This window comes from Oryctolagus cuniculus, chromosome 1 (genome assembly GCF_964237555.1).
Source record: "Oryctolagus cuniculus chromosome 1, mOryCun1.1, whole genome shotgun sequence".
Lineage (NCBI taxonomy): Eukaryota > Metazoa > Chordata > Mammalia > Lagomorpha > Leporidae > Oryctolagus > Oryctolagus cuniculus.
In genome coordinates this window covers 56,497,002-56,518,239 of record NC_091432.1, presented here as the reverse complement: position 1 = coordinate 56,518,239, position 21,238 = coordinate 56,497,002, and the positions used below count along the sequence as shown (strand labels likewise).

The 21,238-nt window shown below is 46.5% G+C and overlaps 1 protein-coding gene across 1 annotated transcript in view; it reads left to right on the top strand.

Moving 5' to 3' along the window:
* The first annotated feature begins 2,188 nt into the window (after positions 1–2,188).
* Positions 2,189–21,238, top strand: part of SWAP70 (switching B cell complex subunit SWAP70) — a 101,684-nt gene continuing 82,634 nt past the window's right edge. Inside the window, exon 1 of the mRNA XM_002708808.5 lies at positions 2,189–2,415. Within this exon, the coding sequence (XP_002708854.2) occupies positions 2,317–2,415 (99 nt within the window). The 5' untranslated portion in view covers positions 2,189–2,316. The remainder of the gene's footprint in view (positions 2,416–21,238) is intronic.

The window sequence follows — 21,238 nt, the reverse complement described above, 5'->3', positions numbered from 1 at the left end:
TCTGGAGGTTAAGTTGAGCCTTGAGAACCAGGAGGGTTTCCTTTTTGTCGATACTTAGGATGAGCTGAATTGGCGTGAGCAAAACCCATGTGTTTATGCTGACTGGTGCACTTGGACTGCAGTTGGGGAAGATAAATGATAGAAACTGGATTCTGGGATGGTAAGAAAACTGACAAATGGTGATTAGAATCAAGTTCCCATGGCTGTCATGGCGAAGGGCTGATGTAGGTTTGCTACTGTCTTTTTTTTTTTTTTTTAAAGGTTTATTTGAAATTCAGAGTTACACAGAGTGAGAAGGAAAGGCAGAGAGAGAGAGAGAGAGAGAGAGAGAGAGAGAGAGAGGTCTTCTATCCGCTGGTTCACCAACAACCAGAGTTGTGCTGATCTGAAGCCAGGAGCTTCTTCTGAGTCCCAGTGCAGGAGTCCAAGGACTTGGGTCATCCTCTACTGCCCTCCCAGGCCATAGCAGAGAGCTGGATCGGAAGTGGAGCAGCTGGGACTAGAACTAGTGCCCATGTGGGATGCTGGCACTACACGTAGGAGCTTTATCTGCTACGCCATAGCGCTGGCCCTCACTTCTGTCTTTTCCCTTCAACTGGGCCATCTTTCCCTCTGCTCCTCCAGTTTCCCCCCTTTTTAAAAATTAAAGTTGATGGGGCTGGCGCTGTGGCACTGTGGGTTAATGCCCTGGCCTGAAGTGCCAGCATCCCATAGGTGCCAGTCCGAGACCCAGCTGCTCCACTTCTCTTCCAGCTCTCTGCTATGGCCTGAGGGAGCAGTAGAAGATGGGCCAAGTCCTTGGGCCCCTGCACCTGTGTGGGAGACCAGGAAGAAACTTCTGGCTCCTGGCTTCGGATCGTTGCAGCTCTGGCTATTACGGCCAATTGGAGAGTGAACCAGCAGATGGAAGACTTCTCTCTCTGCCTCTCCTCTCTCTGTGTAACTCTGATGTTCAAGTAAATAAATAAATGAATAAATCTTTTTAAAAAATTTTTTTAAATTAAAGTTTATTTACTTGAAAGGCAGAGACATGAAAGAGAGATTGAGATCGAGTCCATCCACTGGCTCATTCTGCAAATGCCTATAATAGCTGGGCTGAGTCAGGCCAAAGCTAAGAACTCCCTCCTGGTCTCCCACATGGGTGACAGAGACCCAAGGACTTGAACCATCATCTGTGTGCATTAGCAGGAAGCTGGCTGGAAAGCCAGATAGTGGAGACTTAAACCAGGCACTCCAATATGGGGTGTGGGCATCCCAAGAGGCAGCATAGAAGCAACTCCTTTTTCTGCACATTCCAAGTTTCCTTTCCTTTTTTTTTTTTTTTAAATGACCATTTCCCTTTTAAATAAGGTATATACGTGTGCATTAAGGAACCTAAACCAAACTTTCACGGAAAACCACCTCGTTTGGAAAACTCTTAACATTTGTTCTTCTCTCTATATGATGGGGAGTTGCTCTGGGACTGGAGAGGAGAAGTGCTGTGCTTGGTGACATAATGCAACCAGAATCAGCCAGCAGCAGTTGTTACCCAGGAAGAACCCTTCCAGAACATCTGGTGCAACCACGCTCCCTTTACATGTGGAGAATTTGAAGCCCAAAGAGCGCGCGTGACCATTGTCAACGGACACCCATTGGACAGCTACAACCAGGAGGACGCACTTCGAGGCTTGAATCAACTCTTTCCAGGGGTTCATCAGTTCCGGTTACTAAGATGGAGGGCCAGCCATGGGTCCTCCAGGATCTGCTACTATGCGAGCCCAGAGACTCCGGGCACCTAGCAGCACTGTGCTGGTCAAATCCTCCAGGATGTGAACCAACCCTCAAGAGCTGCGGATTAGAGAGAAAAGGTTGCCTGCCCCTCTGACTTTTTACCCTACTTTAAACCTCAGCTCTGTGTCTTGAAGCCCTACAGAGTAGGCACCCATAAGGTCTACCCGATTAACCAACCAACCTCCCTCGGGGGTCCTCACCTGCCTTCACCTTCCCTCAACACCCTTGCCTTGGGACTTCCCGGGTCAGGCCTGGCCTCCTCCCAAGGCAGCACCAGCGCACCCCCTTTCACTGTGGGCGCCGCCTGGGGCCGGAGAGCCGCTCTCCCATCTGCTGAGGAGAGCCGACCCGCCGACCCCACGCCTCCGCCCTGCCTCCCAGCGCCGAGGGGGCGGTGCCTTGAAGGGGGCGTGTCCCCGGGAGGGCGGGGCCTGCCGCGGTCAGGTGACGGCGCGCGGGCTGCGGCGGCCGGGGCTGAGGGGCCGCAGAGGCGCCGTGGGGCTGACCTAGCAGGCGGGGCGTGCAGGGGCAGTCGGGGCAGCGGCCATGGGGTGCCTGAAAGACGAGCTGCTCAAGGCCATCTGGCACGCCTTCACCGCGCTCGACCTGGACCACAGCGGCAAGGTCTCCAAGTCCCAACTCAAGGTGGGCGCCTCCGGCCCCGACCCCTCCCCCCTGGCTGCGCGGGGCCCTCCGCGGCGCGCCCGCCGCTTCCCCGGGTGGGAACCGGACCCGACGGGCGGTGACCACAGGGAGGGGCGGGCAGATTGCGGCCGGGCGGCCTGCTCCCGGCGGAGCGGGCTGAGAGTGGGTCCGGTGTTTCTGCCTCCCTCGTGCCTTCGGGTCGTATCGTCAGGCCGGCGTGTTAGTCCCCTCAGGGCTCCCGGGGCGCGCGGGGAAAGACGGTGCGGCGCGCGGTCCGTGCGGGGCGAGGCCGGCTCCCTGCTGGCGCGCGCGCGGGGGGGGGGTGCGCCCGGAAAGTTTCGGACTCAGAGGGCGGCGGGTGGCTCCCTTGGACACCCATCCCAGAGTTTCCCCCTCACTCTGGGAGAGGAAGGGACTTGCCCAAGGTTCCTGGGCAGAGCCTTCTGCCGCGCACTACCCCACCGCAGAACTGCCCCACTGCGGCCCCCTGCACCCGAGGCGCCAGCGCAGTTCAGGGGAGACCGAAAAATGCCCCCGGGCCGGGCTCCAGCGCTCCGGGGGGCTTTGGCCCCGAGGGAGGCCGGCTGCCTCGGCGGCCAGCGCAGGTCTGCCGCGAGCCCCGCAGGGACCTGAGTTCCGGGTGAGGAGCGCTGACCCTTCCGGCACCCTGCCGGAGCGCTGTGCTGGCGGCCGGGGACCCCGTCGCCAAGTGAGCCTATAAGGTAGAGGACAGAAAGCGGTGCTTGGAAGTTGAGTAACCCCAAGCAAGGAACGTGGCGCTCAGCCAGGAGAAATTGGCAGTTCTTGAAAGTATAAAATATAGAAACAGACAAAGGGAGCCTTTCACAGGCATTTTAAAATATACACATTTTGGATCTGAGTGTCTGGTTTTCTTAGCCTCTTCTGGGAGTGCATTTCTGAAGGCTGGGTTTGCTTTGTATATTTTGCTCAGTAATCAGGAAGTTCTTGGCTTTTATGCCACTAGCATTTAGCATTTCTTCTTCCTTTTGCTCTCCTTTTTCTTATTTATAGACTCGTAGTCTGGAAGGTTTCATGGAAATCAACGATTTAATTTTTATTTTATTTTATTTTTTAAAATACACATCTGGTAAAATTGATTTTTTTTTCCATGTAAAGTTCTATGAGTTTTAGTATGTGTATAGAATCGCTTAACTACCACCAGGACCGGGGTTTTGTTAGTTCTGTCATCCCAAAAAGGTCCCTCATGCTGCCCCAACCATCCTAACACCTGGAAACCACTCATCTGTTCTAATTGCTGTATGTTTGCCTTTTCCATTATGGCATATAAGTGGAGTCGTACAAGACGTGTATAACCTTTTGAAACTGATTTTTTTATTCAACACTTATCTTACAAGATTCATTCATCTTGTTGTATGTAGCTGTAATATGTTTTATTGCTAAATAATACTCCATCGTATAGCTGTGCCATAGTTTAAACCATTCACCCTTGAAGATTTGTGTTTTTCCAGTTTTTGGTGATTATGAATAGAGCTGCATTTAACTTTTTACTGTTTTTGCATTTAACCTCCTGTACTGCTGTATTTTAAGTGGCTTTCTTATAGAGTATGTCCTGGGTCTTTTGTTTTTTATCTGTTCTGACAATCTCTATAATTTAGGTGGCCTGTTTAGACCATTTATATTGAATGTAATTATTGATATCATTAGATTTAGGGCTACCATTTTATTTGGTTTTATTTTTCTTTTGTTATTCTATTTCTCTTTTTTTCCTTCCTTTGGATTATTTGAATATATTTTAATACTACATTTTAATGCTTTTTTTTATTATATATATATTTATTTATTTGAGAGGTAGAGTTACAGACAGTGAGAGGGAGAGACAGAAAGGTCTTCTCTCTGTTGGTTCACTCCCCAAAAGGCTGCAACGGCCAGAGCTGCACCAATCCGAAGCCAGGAAGCAGGAGGCAGGAGCCAGGCGTTTCTTCCAGGTCTCCCACACGGGTGCAGGGGCCCAAGGACTTGGGCCATCTTCTACTGCTTTCCCAGACCATAGCAGAGAGCTGAATTGGAAGAGGAGCAGCTGGGACTAGAAGTGGCGCCCATATGGGATGCCAGCGCTGCTGGCAGAGGATTAACCTACTGTGCCACCTTGCCAGGCCCGCTTGTATTTCTTTTAAAGATATTTATTTATAAAATGTTCATTTTTATCTATTTGATAGGGTGACAGAGAGGGAGAAAGAGATATCTTCCATCCACTTGTTCACTCCCCAAATGTCTGCAACATCCAGGGCTGGGCAAGGCCAAAGCCAAGAACTTGGAACTCCATCTGGGGTCTCCCATGTGGGTGGCAGGGGCTCAAGTACGTGGGTCATCATCTGCTGCCTTAGAGGATGCATTAATAGGAGGCTGTGCTGGAAGCAGAGGAGCCAGGACACAAACTGGCACTCTGATATGGGATGCAGGTGTCCTAAGTGGTGGCTTAACCCACTGTGCCACAATGCCCTAACCCAAATTTTTATTTATTTATTTGAAGAGAGTGAGAGCACTCCTATTCATTGGTTCAGTTTCCAAATGTCTGCATTGTGGTAGGGTGTGGATCCCAAAGCCAGGAGAAGGGAACTCAGTCCCACATGGATGTAGGAACCCAACTCCTAGCGCTGTCACTGCTGCTTCCCAGGGTCCGCATTAGCAGGAAGATGGGGTCAGGAGTGGGAGCCAGGAATTGCACACAGGCACCTCCAGTGTTGGACAAGGGTATCCTAACTGATGGGGCCAGTGCACACTCTATGTTACTTGGTGTAATTTTTTCAGTGATTGCTGTAGGGTATATATATATATATATATATATTATATATATTTATTTGACAGGTAGAGTTATAGACAGTGTGAGAGAGAGAGAGAGACAGAGAGAAAGGTCTTCCTTCTGTTGGTGCACCCCCCAAATGGCCACTACGGCTGGAGCTACGCCAATCCGAAGCCAGGAGCCAGGTGCTTCCTCCTGGTCTCCCATGCAGGTGCAGGGGCCCAAGCACTTGGGCCATCCTCTACTGCCCTCCTGGGCCACAGCAGAGAGCTGGACTGGAAGAGGAGCAACCGGGACAAGAACCTGGCACCCATATGGGATGCCAGTGCCGCAGCCGGAGGATTAACCAAGTGATCCACAGTGCTGGCCCTGCTTTCGGGTTTAAAATAGCTATACGTAACTTCTTGTCATCTCCTTAGAATTAGGATTTTACCACTTTTAGCAGAATATAGAAACCTAACAGCATATGGTCTCCTTACCCTCTCTAGTTTATGTTGTAATTGTTGTATTTATGAATTTACATACTTTGAAAACTCCATCATATGTTTCATTTTTTTTTGCTTTCAATCATTGTTCCTGTTTTAAAGATCTTAAGAGAATAGTTTATTTTTTCCCAGATTTCTAAGATCACGTTTTAATTTTATAGATACTGTAAATGAAAGTGTCTAAAATGTTCAGTGATTTTGCTCATGTCACAGTTTTAACTAGTAACTAAGTTTAGAACCAAGATTGTCATACTTTAGAGCCCAGGTTTTTTCATTTTTCTTCCTATTGATGGCATAAATGAGTAGTTTTTCTATTACTTTTGTTGTACTCCATTCAAAATTGTCTTCGCAGCTGCGTATAGGAAAAGCGTGCAGCCACATTCTTGATGGTAGGCTTGGTAGGAGGTATTAAATCTCAGTTCATAACTTTTACTCATAAAATGTTGACAGTGCAGGTGTGCAGATGTATTTTGTTTCTCCCGTATCTGTAAAAGACTGCAATTGATTTAGTTCTGTTCATTTTAGTAGTATTTGTGGAATTGAAAATACTTAACATTTTTTTTTTTTTTTTTTTTGACAGGCAGAGTGGACAGTGAGAGAGAGAGACAGAGAGAGAAAGGTCTTCCTTTGCCGTTGGTTCACCCTCCAATGGCCGCCGCTGCAGCCGGCGCACCGCGCTGATCCTGGCAGGAGCCAGGAGCCAGGTGCTTTTTCCTGGTCTCCCATGGGGTGCAGGGCCCAAGCACCTGGGCCATCCTCCACTGCACTCCCTGGCCATAGCAGAGAGCTGGCCTGGAAGAGGGGCAACCGGGACAGAATCCGGCGCCCCAACCGGGACTAGAACCCGGTGTGCCGGCGCCGCTAGGTGGAGGATTAGCCTATTGAGCCACGGCGCCGGCTAATACTTAACATTTTTAAGGATTTCCTTTGTGGTGTTGGATTTGAATTTGATGTTCCGTTGACTTGGAGTAGAATTTTTGCCTTCATTTGTTGACTCATTCATTTAGTCTTAGGTTATCGTAGGTTAGTATTTTTAGGCTATTAAGAATTATATTTTGTGGTCGGCGCCATGGCATAGTGGGTAAAGCTGCTGCCTGCAGTGCTGGCATCCCATGTGGGCTCTGGTTCCTGTCCCAGCTGTTGTTCTTCCTATCCAGCTCCCTACTAATGGCCTGGGAAAGCAGTAGAAGATGGCCCAAGTGCTTGGGCCCCTGTACCCATGTGGGAGACCTGGAAGAAGCTTCTGGCTCCTGGCTTCAGATTGGCCCAGCTCTGGCCATTGTGGCCATTTGGGGAGTGAAGCCAGGAGCCAGGAGCTTCTTCTGGGTCCCACGTGGGTGCAGGGGCCCAAGTACTTGGGCTATCTTCCAGTGCTTTCCAGGCCATAGCAGAGAGCTGGAAGGGAAGAGGAGCATCCGGGGCTAGCTGCAGGCAGAGGCTTAATCTACTACGTACAGCACCAATCCCTCTCACTCTCTTTCTCATTCTCTCTGTAACTCTGCCTTTCAAATAAATCTTTTAAAAAAGTTATATTTCCTTGGAGAAAATGTCATATAATTGCTTAGTTAAACAGCAGACTGGGGGCCGGCGCTGTGGCGCAGTGGGTTAACACCCTGAAGTGCCAGCGTCCCATACTGGTGCCGGTTCGAGACCTGTGGCTGCTCTACTTCCAATCCAGCTCTTTGCTATGGCCTGGGAAAGTAGAAGATAGCCCAAGTCCTTGGGCCCCTGCATCTGTGTGGGAGACCTGGGGGAAGCTCCTGGCTCCTGGCTTTGGATCGGTGCAGCTCTGGTCATTGTGGCCAACTGGGGAGTGAACCATTGGATGGAAGACCTCTCTCTCTGTCTCTCCTCTTTCTGTGTAACTGTAACTTGCAAATAAATAAATAAATAAATAAATAAATCTTTAAAATAAATAAACAGCAGACTGAAAATTATACATGCAAAGTGGTGGTTAGAATTTATTGCTTTGGAAAGCTATATGGATAGTCTAAAATTTTTTTTAATTTTATTTTTTTATTTGAGATGTAGAGTTACATATAGTGAGAGGGAGAGAGGGAGAGAAAGGTCTTCCATCCACTGGTTTACTACCCAATTGGCTGCAACGGCTGGAGCTGTGCCATTCTGAAGCCAGGAGCCAGGAGCTTCTTCTGGGTCTCTCATGCGGATGCAGGGGCCCAAGTACTTGGGCCATCTTCTGTTGTTTTCCTTGGCCACAGCAGAGAGCTGGATTGGAAGTGGAGCTGCCGGGACTAGAAACGGTGCCAATATGGGATGCCAGTGCCACGGGCGGAGGATTAACCTACTGTGCCACAGTGCTGGCCCCTAAAATGTTTTTGACACTTGTCATTTATAATTATTTCACAAATTTTGACATACAGAATAGATATATTCATTAAATATATAATGGTTACTTCATGTGTTAGTATGTCTAATGCTAAGAATGATATGATAATGCTAAGGATGATACGAAAGTTGGAGGAAAAAGAATATGAATCCTTGCCTTCATAGAGTTTATTTTGTAGGCAAATTAAGAGATTAAACAGTCATTAAAGATGACACTCCAGAACTCTGTTGATATATAGTGTGTTATTCAGATAATCGTCCTATATGTCAAAATGTAAAGTCTAGTGGTAGAGATAAGAAATACAGAGGGATATTTAATTTAAATGCAGAGGGTTTACTTAACCCAGTGAGGTACTGGGTTAAGACGCCTCCCATGACTCTGGCATCCTGTATGGGCACCAATTCGTGTTTGGCTGCTGCACTTTTGATCTATCACCCTGACTGGGAAAATCAGCAGAAGATGGCCGAAGTGTTTGGGCCCTACCACCCACATGGGAGACCTGGATGAAGCTCCTGGCTCATGGTTTCTGCCTGGCCCAGCCCTGGCTGTTGGAGCCATCTGGGGAATGAACCAGCAGGTGGAAAATCTCTCTCTCTCTCTCTCTGTTTCTGTGTCTCTCCCTCTCCCTTTGTAACACTGACTTTCAAATAAATAAAATCTTTTTTCTTTTATTTGACAGGCAGAGTTAGACAGAGAGAAAGGTCTTCCTTTTCTGTTGGTTCACCCCCCAAATGGCTGCTGCGGCTGGCGCGCTGCGCCGATCCAAAGCCAGGAGCCAGGTGCTTTCTCTTGGTCTCCCATGCGGGTGCAGGGCCCAAGTACTTGGGCCATCCTCCACTGCCTTCCCGGGCCACAGCAGAGAGCTGGCCTGGAAGAGGAGCAACCAGGACAGAATCTGGTGCCCCGACCGGGACTAGAACCCGAAGTGCCAGCGCCGAAGGCGAAGGATTAGCCAAGTGAGCCTTGGTGCCGGCCTAAATAAAATCTTTTTTGAAAAAATAACAAATATAGACTATCACTGGACAGAAGATGCTGAATGTGTCAAGATATGGAGTAGAAGATTTGAGAGGAAGGGTGTTGCTTCTTACTGTGGGATTAGTTCATTAAAAAGCTCCTTTCAGTGAACCCTGAAGGAAGCTGGGAGGTGATTATGTAGGAATGAGAAAGAGTTAAACTCGTTTTATTTATTCATTCATTTAATGGATGAATGTTTATTGACTGCTGTCAGTTCTAGAGTGCTCTGTGAACTGTTGCAAGATACAGGAATTAATTAGGCTTATACAGGGACTTCCATGTAATTTGTTTTGATTGGAGTGTAGAGTATTTGTGTGTTTTCCTGTGTGTATTTATGAAAGAGTTACCACTGGTGATAAAGGTGTAGAAATAGATTGGGGTTAATGCATACAAGGCTTTGAGTGCTGGGCTGGTTAGATAGATGACAGGGCCTCCAAGTTTTCTGATGAATGATGGTGATGATCAGAATTGCACAGCCAGAGCTGTGGCATAGCGGGTAAAGCTGCCACCTGTGGTGCCAGCATCCTATGTGGGCACCGGTTCAAGTACCGGCTGCTCCACTTCCAATCCAGCTCTCTGCTATGGCTTGGGAAAGCAGTACAAGATGGCCCAAGTCCTTGGGCCACTGCACCCATGTGGGAGACCTGGAAGAAGCTCCTGGCTCCTGGCTTCGGATCAGTGCAGCCCTGGCCATTGTGGCCAGCTGGGAAGTGAACAAGCGGATGGAAGACCTCTCTCTCTCTCTCTCTCTCTCTCTCTCTCTGCCTCTCTTTCTTTCTCTGTGTAATTCTGACTTTCAAATAAATAAATAAATCTTTGAAAAAATAGTTGCACTTTGGATAGTTACTTGGGAAAAATAGCATATGTGTTGGCTGGAGTGAAATGGGCAGATTGGATTTAGGAAACCAGAGCAGTAGCCCAGATGAGAGGTAACGGGGGCTGGAGTCAGTGAAGATGGACTTGGGGGAAATGTGGGTCAAGGAACAGGCCTAGATGTGTGATTTGGCATGACAAGAGAAGGAAATGGCAGAATTCAGAAACATCTTAATTTTCAGGTACTGATGACCAAATGCTTAGTAGGTTTTTTTTTTTTTTTTTTAAGATTTGTTTATTTATTTGAAAGGCAGAATTACAGAGACACAGAGGTAGAGACAGAGAAGCCTTCTATCCACTGGTTCATTCCCCAGTTGGTACAATGGCCTGAGCTGTGCTGATCCAAAGCCAGGAGCCAAGAACTTCCTCCAGGTTTCCCATGTGGGTGCAGGGGCCCAAGCACTTGGGCCATCTTCCACTGCTTTCCCAGGCATTAGCAGGGAGCTAAATCAGAAGTGGAGCAGATGGGACTTGAACTGGTTCCCATATGGGATGCTGGTGTTGTAGGTGGTAACTGCCCACTATATCACATTGTCGGCCCCCTATCTTACTTTTTAAATTAAAATTTTCTAGATGTGTGGATTCCATATTCTGGGCAACTTTATCATTTAATATGCCACCTTGAAAACAGACTTTGTCACTTTTAGATTATGTTATACATTTGTAAAAGTCATAATGGAAATAGGTGTAAGGTGTATTATTTGAAGTAGAGATGATATGTTCTCAATATTTAAAAATTACTTTCAAGGGTGGGTGTTGTGGTGAAGTGGGTTGAACCACTGCTTGGGATGCCTTCATCCAACAAGGAATGCCTGGGATTTGTCTAGTCATGCCTGTGCTTCTGATACAGCTTCCTGCTAATTTACTTGCAGCAGATGATGGCTCAAGTGCTTGAGTTCCTGCCACTCATATGGGAGATCCAGATGGGGTTTTTGGCTCCTGGCTTCAGCCTGGCTCAACCCTAGCTACTGTGGCATTTGGAGAGTGAGCCAGTGGATTCAAGATATCTCTCTCTGTGTTGCTCTGCCTTTAAAATAAATAAAAATGAATAAGTAAATATAAAAAATTACTTTCAGATTATTCAGAATTTCAGTGGTTTTGTTCAAAGATAGTAAATATCTAATGTTACTTAGAAATACATACAATTCACGGGGCCAGTGTTGTGGTATAGTCGGTAAAACTGCCTCCTGCAACACTGGCATCCTGTATGTCTGCCAGTTGGAGTTCTGGCTGCTCCACTAGTGATCCAGTTCCCTGCTAATATGCCTGGGGAAGCAGGGGAGGACAGCCCAAGTACTTGGACCCCTGCTGCCCTACCCATGTCAGAGACTCCTATGAGGTTCCTGGCTCCAGGCTGGCTCAGCTGTGGCTTTTGTGGCCATTTGAGGAGTGAACCAGTGAATAGAAGATGGTTTCTCTTTCTCTTTCTCCCCCTACTCTCTCTTTAACTCTGCTGTTCAAATAAAATAAAATAAACCTTAAAAAAAGAAATAAATGCAATTCCAAGATGATAAACTAGATTATTTAGACAAATTGGTACTAAAAAGAAACTTTTTGAATAGTTCATCTATGTACATGGTCTAAAACTGAAAAGGACATTTATAAAAGTGAAAAGTTCCTCCCATCCTTTATTTATTTTTTAAATATTGATTTATTTATCTGAAAGGCAGATTTACAGAGAAAGAGAGACATCTTCCATCTACTGGTTCACTCCCCAAATGGCCGCAGTGGCTGGACTGGCCATGTCAAAGTCAGGAGCCTGGAAATCCATCTGGTTCTCCCATGCGGCTGGCAGGGACTCAAGTATTTGAGCCATTGTCTGCTAGTTTCCCCGGCAGATTAGCAGAGAACTGAATCAAAAGTGGAGCAACCAGGACTTGAACCATTGGTCGTAAAGGGATGCTGATGTTGCAGACGGTAGCCTAGTGTGCTGGCCACAGTGCCAGCCTGTCTCCCAACCTTTATCCCACATTTGTTTCCTCCCCTGGGGCTGTTATTTTCAATTTCTTATGTTAATTCCAGAGATCAAAATGTACCTCAAAATTAATACTTCTATTGTTGTAGTAAGTGATTGCCTCTCAAATATAGCAAAATCCAGTGATATTTTTACAACCTCTACTTTGCAATTATGGTTGGAGAGTGAATTACATGGTAGTGCTGGAAATGTCCTGAAATAAGCTTATTGGCTCTCTCTCTCTCTCTCTCTCTCTCTCTCTGTCTCTGCCTTTCAAGTGGATGCAAATAAACATTACAAAGCATTATTATTCTAATGATAGTCAATTATTACCTTTTTTTTTTTAAAAAAAGATTAATTTGTTTATTTGAAAGGCAGAATTACAGAGTGGAGGTGAGGGGAGGGAGAGAGAGAGAGCTTCCATCCGCTGGTTCACTCCCCAAGTAGCTGCAATGGTTGGAGTTGGGCCAATCTGAAGCCAGGAGCCCAAGTACTTGGGCCGTCTTCTGCTGTTTTCCCAGGTGCTTAGCAGGGAGTTGGATTGGAAGTGGAGCAGCTGGGACTCAAATTGGCACCCATATGCTTTACCTGCTACACCACAGCACTGGCCACATGGCAATCAATTATTTAAAAAAAAAAAAAAAAACATTGTAAATGTTTCACCAAAATGAATAGTAAAGGCAACTCTCAATAAAGAAAATATAGACATTTAGAAATCTTAAAATGGTGGTAATGAATTTGGGTTGTTTCATTTTCATTCTTTACTTGCCAGAAACTTTTCAGTGAGATGACTTTGATTTAAAAAAATAAAATATGCGTAGACTTTACTGGCAATAACATGCAAACTGTGAGGGACTTTTTTTTTTTGGTGTTTGTCTCTTCATCTTAATACTCAGTGTGTGTCTGATCCTGTGACTCAGAGCTCTTAACCTTCCTGATCCCCAGTTTGTATTTCCTCTGGAGTCTCACCACAGTCCCAGAGGTACACGGTAACAAAGCTAGAGATGGAAGTGGCTTTCAGTGACCTTTTCCCACTTGCTCAGTTTGCCATCACTCGCTCTCCCAACATGAGGGTTTTTTTAATAGAACCTTAGTCTGCACTTCAGAACTGGGTGGAGTCCTCTGAATTGTCTCTCCTCGGATGCTCTTCAGCAAGTTCGCATTCTCTTCCCAGCACATTCCCGAGGGAGCGCTTTGCCTCAGCTTTCTTTATCTTCCCCAAAACTGCGTTTCATAAAGCTGTCTTTTCTGCTCTGCCTTCTACTTTATTTCCTTCTTCTCATTCCACCTTCACCTACCCACCCTCCCTCTCCTCTCTCTCTCTCTCTTTCTTAAAGCTCAAAGCCTGCATCTACTTGAAATTGCAGCTGTCAGCAATTGAAGGAAAGGTGTTTAGGAGGAAATTTGTGTATACATATACATTAATTTTTTTGTATATATGTGTTTATATAAAATTTACTTACATATTTTCATCAACCATGTTAGGTCTATATATACATGAATTTCATACAAGAAGATCTTGTGATTAGGGAGAGACTTTTGTCTGCAGTTTTGGAAAAACTGATGTTTTCATCTTAGGACTCTTTTTTTTTTTTTTTTGACAGGCAGAGTGGACAGTGAGAGAGAGAGACAGAGAGAAAGGTCTTCCTTTGCTGTTGGTTCACCCTCCAATGGCGCCGCGGCCGGCGCGCTGCGGCCGGCGCACCGCGCTGATCCGATGGCAGGAGCCAGGAGCCAGGTGCTTTTCCTGGTCTCCCATGGGGTGCAGGGCCCAAGCACCTGGGCCATCCTCCACTGCCTTCCCGGGCCACAGCAGAGAGCTGGCCTGGAAGAGGGGCAACTGGGACAGAATCTGGCGCCCCAACCGGGACTAGAACCCGTGTGCTGGTGCCGCAAGGCGGAGGATTAGCCTAGTGAGCCGCGGCGCCGGCCTCATCTTAGGACTCTTATGCGCTGTCTTTAACTTTATAACATTTGATTTGGACCACGATTTGGTGGTATATATGCACATGTGTACTGGTCAAAAGAAGTGGCACCAGGTAGGATAAAGTTGTTCTGATTGTGTGGGTGGTGTTGAAATGTGTGACGTTTCACTGGATAGGCAGCTCTGGGAAGATGGGGTACTATCTGCTTACCTGACAGCACATTCCTATCAGCTCTTTCACTTCAGAGGGTGAGGGATGTTCAGCTTGATGACTGTTTCACCAGAGTTGAGAGCAGTGGCTGGTGGACAGCTGATTCAAGTCTTTTTTTTTTTTACAGATAGAGTTAGACAGTGAGAGAGAGAGAGACAGAGAGAAAGGTCTTCCTTCCGTTGGTTCATCCCCGAAATGGCCGCCACGGCTGGAGCTATGCTGATCTGAAGCCAGGAGCCAGGTGCTTCTTCCTGGTCTCTCACACCAGTGCAGGCGTCCAAGCACTTGGGCCATTCTGCACTGCCCTCCCAGGCCACAGCAGAGAGCTGGACTGGAAGAGGATCAACTGGGACTAGAACCCAGCGCTTATATGGGATGCCGGCGCCGCAGGCAGAGGATTAACCAAGTGAGCCACGGCGCTGGCCCCTGACTCAAGTCTTAGTGACTTTTCTTCAGTGATAATTTGAGAAATGCTGTGAGGTAACAGGATACCAAACTGTTAGTAGATCAGATGAGGTTGGAATTCTTAGGTCCTTTATTTGGGTGACATTGGAAAACTTCCTTTGCTTCTTGTATTTTAAGATTATCTGTTAAATGCAAATGAGCAGACATATAACAACTTGAATTTATAGAGCTCACAGCCTTTATATGTGACAGCAGAAATTCTACTAGCCACTTATCTCCTGCCAAATGTTGATGTTGAAGAAAACTAACCCACGGGACATTAGATGAATTTGAAGGGTTTCAGTTTACTGAGTAATTTTTCTTAGGTACTCTGTGGAAGAAAAAGAATATAATGTTGTTTCTTACCATGTGGAGTGTATGGTTTCATTAGGAAGATTATACATGGGTAGGCATTTGGCCTGAGCATTAAGACCCTAGTTAAGATGCCTGCATCTTATTGGAGTAGTGGTTTTTTTTGTTTTTTTTTTTTTTTTTTTTTTTTTTGACAGGCAGAGTGGACAGTGAGAGAGAGAGACAGAGAGAAAGGTCTTCCTTTGCCGTTGGTTCACGCTGCAATGGCCGCCGCGGCCAGCGCACCGCGCTGATCCGATGGCAGGAGCCAGGAGCCAGGTGCTGCTTTTCCTGGTCTCCCATGGGGTGCAGGGCCCAAGCACCTGGGCCATCCTCCACTGCACTCCCGGGCCACAGCAGAGAGCTGGCCTGGAAGAGGGGCAACCGGGACAGAATCCGGCGCCCCAACCGGGACTAGAACCCGGTGTGCCGGTGCCGCTAGGTGGAGGATTAGCCTAGTGAGCCGCGGCACCGGGCTGGAGTAGTTTGATTTGATATCCATCTCCAGTTCCTAGCCTCAGTTTCCCTCTAATGTGAATACTGAGATGCAGTGGTGGTGGTTCAAGAAATTGGGTTCTCGCCTGCCACATGGGAGACCTGGATTGAGTTTCTAGCTCCTGGCTTTGGCCTCAGCCTGGCCCCACCCACACTGGACATTTGGGGAGTGAGCCATCAAATGGGAGCTTTCTCTCTATCCATTTACCCCTCTGCTTCTCAACTAACTAAATAATTTTAAAAATCAAATTAATAAATTTTAATATGCACTGGATTTCAAATACTTAGTGCCAAAAAATGTAAAATATCTTTAATAATTTAAAAAATTGATTGCATGTTGAATGATAATATTTTAGATATATTATTAAAATTAATTTCACCTTTTTCTTTTACTTTTTTATGTGGCTTAAAAATCCTAAATTCTGTATATGTTTTGCATTATGTTTATATCAGACAGCTGCTATAGCAATTCAAAGGAAATAGAGAAAAGGATGCGGACAGTTATACACAAGGCAGGTTCCTTGGAAGAGATAGAACTTCAGCTGTTTCTTGATAGAATGGGACAGAGCTTGTCCAGTATGAGTTTAATCACAGAAAAGTATCAGATATCATGGTGGCATTGTAGATAAGAGAGCCTAAACTTCAAAGATTTGTGAGTAGTAAGGAAATACTCTGGGTGGAGTAGAATGTTATTTTGAGACAGAAGGAAAATCAGGATTTAAAGAGAAATGTCTTAGATTGTTCTTGTATAGAATAGATGGTTATTACATATTTGTTCACTAAGTGTTAGAAAGACTAGCTCAGAATTGATTATAAAAAGGGGGGAAGTCATTATTAAGTTTTTAGGTAAATATATGACATAGGGGTGTGTGTGTATGTGTGTGTTTAAAGATTTTATTTATTTGAGAGAGTTACAGAGTTAGAGACAGACAGGTCCTCCATCCACTGGTTCCCTCCCCAAATGGCCGCAACTGCCAGAGCTGAGCTGATTCAAAGCCAGGATCCAGGAGCCTCCTCCAGGTCTACCATGTGGATGCAGGGGCCCAAGCACTTGGGCTGTCTTCTGTTTTCCCAGGCGATAGTACAGAGCTGGATTGGAAGAGGAGCAGCTGGGACACGAACCGGTACCCATATGGGATGCCGACACTGCAGGGGGAGGCTTAGCCTACTCTGCCATAGTGCTGGCCCCAGTAGATGTGTTTATAAGGCTATTGTGATGCTGTTTATTTACGATTATCATGGTTTGATGATTAGAATTGAGAGGTTGGAGATAGAGATCAGTTAGGGGGCTTGTATGAAATCTAGGTAATTTGGTGAGTCCTAAACAGGGATGGTGGTAGTGAGAATGGCATTAGTCCATTTTCTGTTGCTAATAACACACTACTATAACCTGAGTAAGTTATAAATAAAAGACATTTATTTATTTATTTTCAAAGATTTATTTATTTATTTGAAAGAGTTACATAGAGAGAGGGGGACAGGCAGAGAGAGAGAGAGAGAGAGGTCTTCCACCTGCTGGTTCACTCCCCAATTGGCCGCAATGGCTGGAGCTGCGTCGATCTGAAGCCAGGAGCCAGGAGCTTCTTCTGGATCTGCCACATGGGTGCAGGGGCCTAAGGACTTGGGCCATCTTCTACTGCTTTCCCAGGCCATAGAAGAGAGCTGAATGGGAAGTGGAGCAGCTGGGAATTGAACTGGCACACATATGGAATGCCAGCACTGCAGGCAGCGGCTTTACCCACTACATCACAGCGCTGGCCCCAAGACATTTATTTTGGCTCACAGTTCCAGTTCAAGGTTCAGGGGAGCCGGCACCGTGGCTCAATAGGCTCTGCCTGCGGCGCTGGCACCCCGGGTTCTAGCCCCAGTTGGGGCGCCGGATTCTGTCCCGGTTGCCTCTCTTCCATTCCAGCTCTCTGCTGTGGCGCGGGAGTGCAGTGGAGGATGGCCCAAGTGCTTGGGCCCTGCACCCGCATAGGAGACCAGGAGGAAGCACCTGGCTCCCGGATTCGGATCAGCGTGGTGCGCCGGCCGCAGTGCGCCGGCTGCAGTGGCCATTGGGGGGTGAACCAATGGTAAAAGGAAGACTTTTCTCTGTCTCTCTCTCTCACTGTCCACTCTGCCTGTCAAAAAAAAAAAAAAAAAAGGGTTCAAGGGGCCCATCTGGTGATGGCCTTCAAGGTAAGGGCAACACATGTTGAGAATCAGAGTATCTGTATGTATTTATATCCTGTGATCTCTCATTCTGTTTTATATAGTCTACATAATTAAATCATGAAACTACTTCACACTGATGACCTTATCTAATTCTTTTATTATTATTTAAAGGTTTTTTTTTTTTTTTTAATTGATTTGAAAGGCAAAGAGAGAGAGAGAAAGTGAGTGAGTGAGTATCTTCTATTTGCTGGTTCACTCCGAAAATGGTTGCAACGGTCAGGGCTGGGTCAGGCCAAAGCCAGGAGCCTGGAACTTCTTCTGGGTCTCCCACATGGGTGCAGGGGCCCAAGGACTGCTGCTTTCCTAGGAGCATTAGCAGGGAGCTGGATGGGAAATAGAGCAGCTGAGTCTTAGACAACCATCCATATGGTTGTAGGTGGAGGCTTAACCTACTGTACCACAACACCGGCCACCCTCCCCCACCATCTAATTCTAATGATTTCTCAAAAACCCCACCTCTAAACACCCTCTTAATACTGCATGGTGGGGATTAAACCCAATATGAATTTCAGAGGGTACAGACCATATTCATACCATGGCAGGGTTTGGAACAGGTAGGTTCTCTACCTTTATGGAGTTTTATTTGTGAGTGATATAGACAAGCAGACAGGCAATTCAAATATTGTGAGATAAGGAAAGTTTTACAGAACGGGGAACACAGAGGATGGGAACCTACCTACCTATTCTGGAGTGAGGATTGGAGGAGTTATGTTGGAGAAGGCTTTCCAGAGGAAGAGACATTTGTCACTAACTTAAAAAGATATGTGAGAATTTTCTTTAAGATTTATTTATGAATTTGAGAGGCAGAGTTACACACACACACACACAAACACATACACAGAGAAAGAGAGAGAAAGAGAGAGATCTTCTATCCACTGGTTCTCTCCCCAAATGGCCACAATGGCCAATTCGAAGCCAGTAGCTAGGAGCTTCTTCCAGGTCTCCCATGTGGGTGCAGGGGCCCAGGGACTTGAGCCATCTTCTGCTGCTTTCCTTGGAGCATTAGCAGGGAGCTGGATTGGCAGTGGAGCAGCTGGGACCCTAACCAGCACCCATATGGGATGCCAATTCCGTGGATGGTGGCATCACCCGCTACTCCACAACACTGTTGCCAAAAGATATGTGAAATTTTTCTATTAGAACACCGTGATTGAAGATTTGGGGAGGCTGGTGCTGTCGCACAGTGGGCTAAGCCTCTGCTTGTGAAGCCAGCATTCCATATGGGCGTTGGTTCTAGTCCTGGCTGCTCCACTTCCTATCCAGCTCTCTGCAGTGGCCTGGGAAAGCAGCAGAGGATGGCCCAAGTGCTTGGGCCCTTGCATCCGCATGGGAGACCTGGAAGAAGTTCCCGGCTCTTGGCTTCAGATTGGCTCAGCTCCGGCTGTTGTGGCCATCTGGAGAGTGAACCAGTGGATGGAAGACCTTTCTCTCTGTCTTTCCCTCTCTCTGTCTGTAACTCTACCTCTCAAATACATAAATAAAATCTGAAAAAAAAAAGAATATTGAAAATTCTTTTTTAAAAAAGATGTGTTTTTATTTGAAATTCAGAGTTATGGAGGAGGCAGAAGCAGAGGTAGAGAGAGAAGTCTCCCTTCTGCTGGTTCACTCCCCCAGTGGCCACAATGGCTGGAGCTGGGCCGATCCAAAGCCAGGAGCCAGGAGCTTCTTCCAGGTTTCCCACGCAAGTGCAGGAGCCCAGGGACTTGGACCATCTGGTACTGCTTTCCTAGGACATAGCAGAGAACTGGATCGGAAGTGGAGCAGCTGGGACTCAAACCAGTGCCTATATGGGATGCCAACACTGCAGGCAGTGGCTTTACTGACTATGCCACAGTGCTGGCCTCAGAATATTGAAAATTCTCAAATGTAACTAATTTAGCAAACATTTATGGAATGACTCTATTAGGTTTTGTTATTGCATAGATAGATAATATAGACCTTCTTTTTAAGGAAGTTACAGTGTAGAGAGATTGATAGAGGTGCTTTTTGGAGTTAAGTCTTCTCACAAATGATTTGTCATCCCGAAGACGTTTGTTTGTCCTGTTTTTTAGTGCAAAATTGAAATCTAAGAAGGGCATCTCAGATTTGGGGATTTTTTTGCCCACTAGTGTAATTTCTTTAAGAGGCATGGCAAAGTGTATTTCTTTGTGGATGATTCACATGAGTTAATCTCATCAACTTTATAGTTCTACGGTGATGTCTTCATATTTGTAATCTTTATTTTTTTTAAGATTTATTTATTTTATTCAGAAGGCAGAGTTGGGGAGAGGGGTGGGGGAGAGCAAATATCTTCTATCCACTAATTGATTTATTAAATGGCTGCCGCCAGGCCAAAACTAGGAGCCAGGAGCTTCATCCAGGTCTTCCACTGGGTGCAGGGGCCCATGGACTTGGGCCATCCTCTGCTGCTTTCCTAAGCATGTTAGTAGAGAGCCGGATTGGAAGTGGAAAAGCTGGGACTTGAACTGGTGCCCAAATGGGACGCCGGTGCTGCAGACAGTGGTTTAACATGCTGCGCCATAGCACTGGCCCCATTTTGTAATCTTTTAAAGAAAGTTCTATTTATCTGAAAGTCAGAGTGACAGACAGAGAGATAAAGGGGAAGAGAGAGAGAGAGAGAGAGAGACGCAAATGAGATCTATCCAACTGGTTTATTCCCCGAGTGCCTCCAGTAGCTGGGGCTGGGCCAGGCTGAAGCCAGGAGCCAGGAACACCATCCAGGTCTCTGGTGTGGGTGACAGGAACCCAAGTACCTAGGCCATCAGCTACTGACTCCAAGGTGCATTAGCAGAAAGCTATATTGGGAAGTGGAGATGACTCAATTCAAGGCACTTGGATATAAAATAGGATGTGAGTGTCTCAAGTGGTGGCTTAACCTCATGTTCCACAATGCTCTCCCCATATTTTTTAATCTTTTAAATTTTTAAAAAGATTTGTTTATTTATTTGAAAGGCAGAGTTTCACAGAGAGAGAAGGAGAGGCAGAAGAGAGAGGTCTTCCATCCGAGGGTTCACTCCCCAGATGGCCGCAACAGCCAGAGCTGTGCCTGATCCAAAGCCAGGAGCCAGGAGCTTCTTCCGGGTCTCCCACGTGGGTTCAGGGCCCAAGGACTTGGACCATCTTCTGCTGCTTTCCCATGCCATAGCAGAGAGCTGGATCGGAAGTGGAGCAGCCAGGATGCAAACCAGTGCCCATATGGGATGCCAGTGCTTCAGGCCAGGGCGTTAACCCACTGCGCCACAGCGCTGGCCCCTAATCTTTTAAAATTTTAAAAATCTATTTATTTATTTGAAAGGCAGAGAAAGAGAGAGAGGGGGAGAGAGAGAGAGAGAGATATGGATTGTCCATACAAATATTCAAATGCTGTAATATTTGAGCCTGTGCCAGGCTGAAGCTTGGGAACTCAATCTAGGTCTCCCACACTCCCACATGGGTGGCAGAGACCCAACTACACACTACATGTTTTGTACTTTTGTTGGTGCTCTCTAAGGATTCTTATCTTAGTCTATTCATGCTGCTATAATAAGATACAATAGACTGGGTAATTTATGAACAGTGGAAATTTACGTCTCATAGCTCTGGAGGGCAGGAATTCCAAGATCAAGTTCCTGGCAGCTTCAGTGTCTGATGAGGGCTTGCTGTCTGTTTCCAAGATGGTGCCTTGTTGCTGTATCCTTATATGAAAGAAGAGCAGAAGGGACTAAGGCTCCCTTTAACCACTTTTTA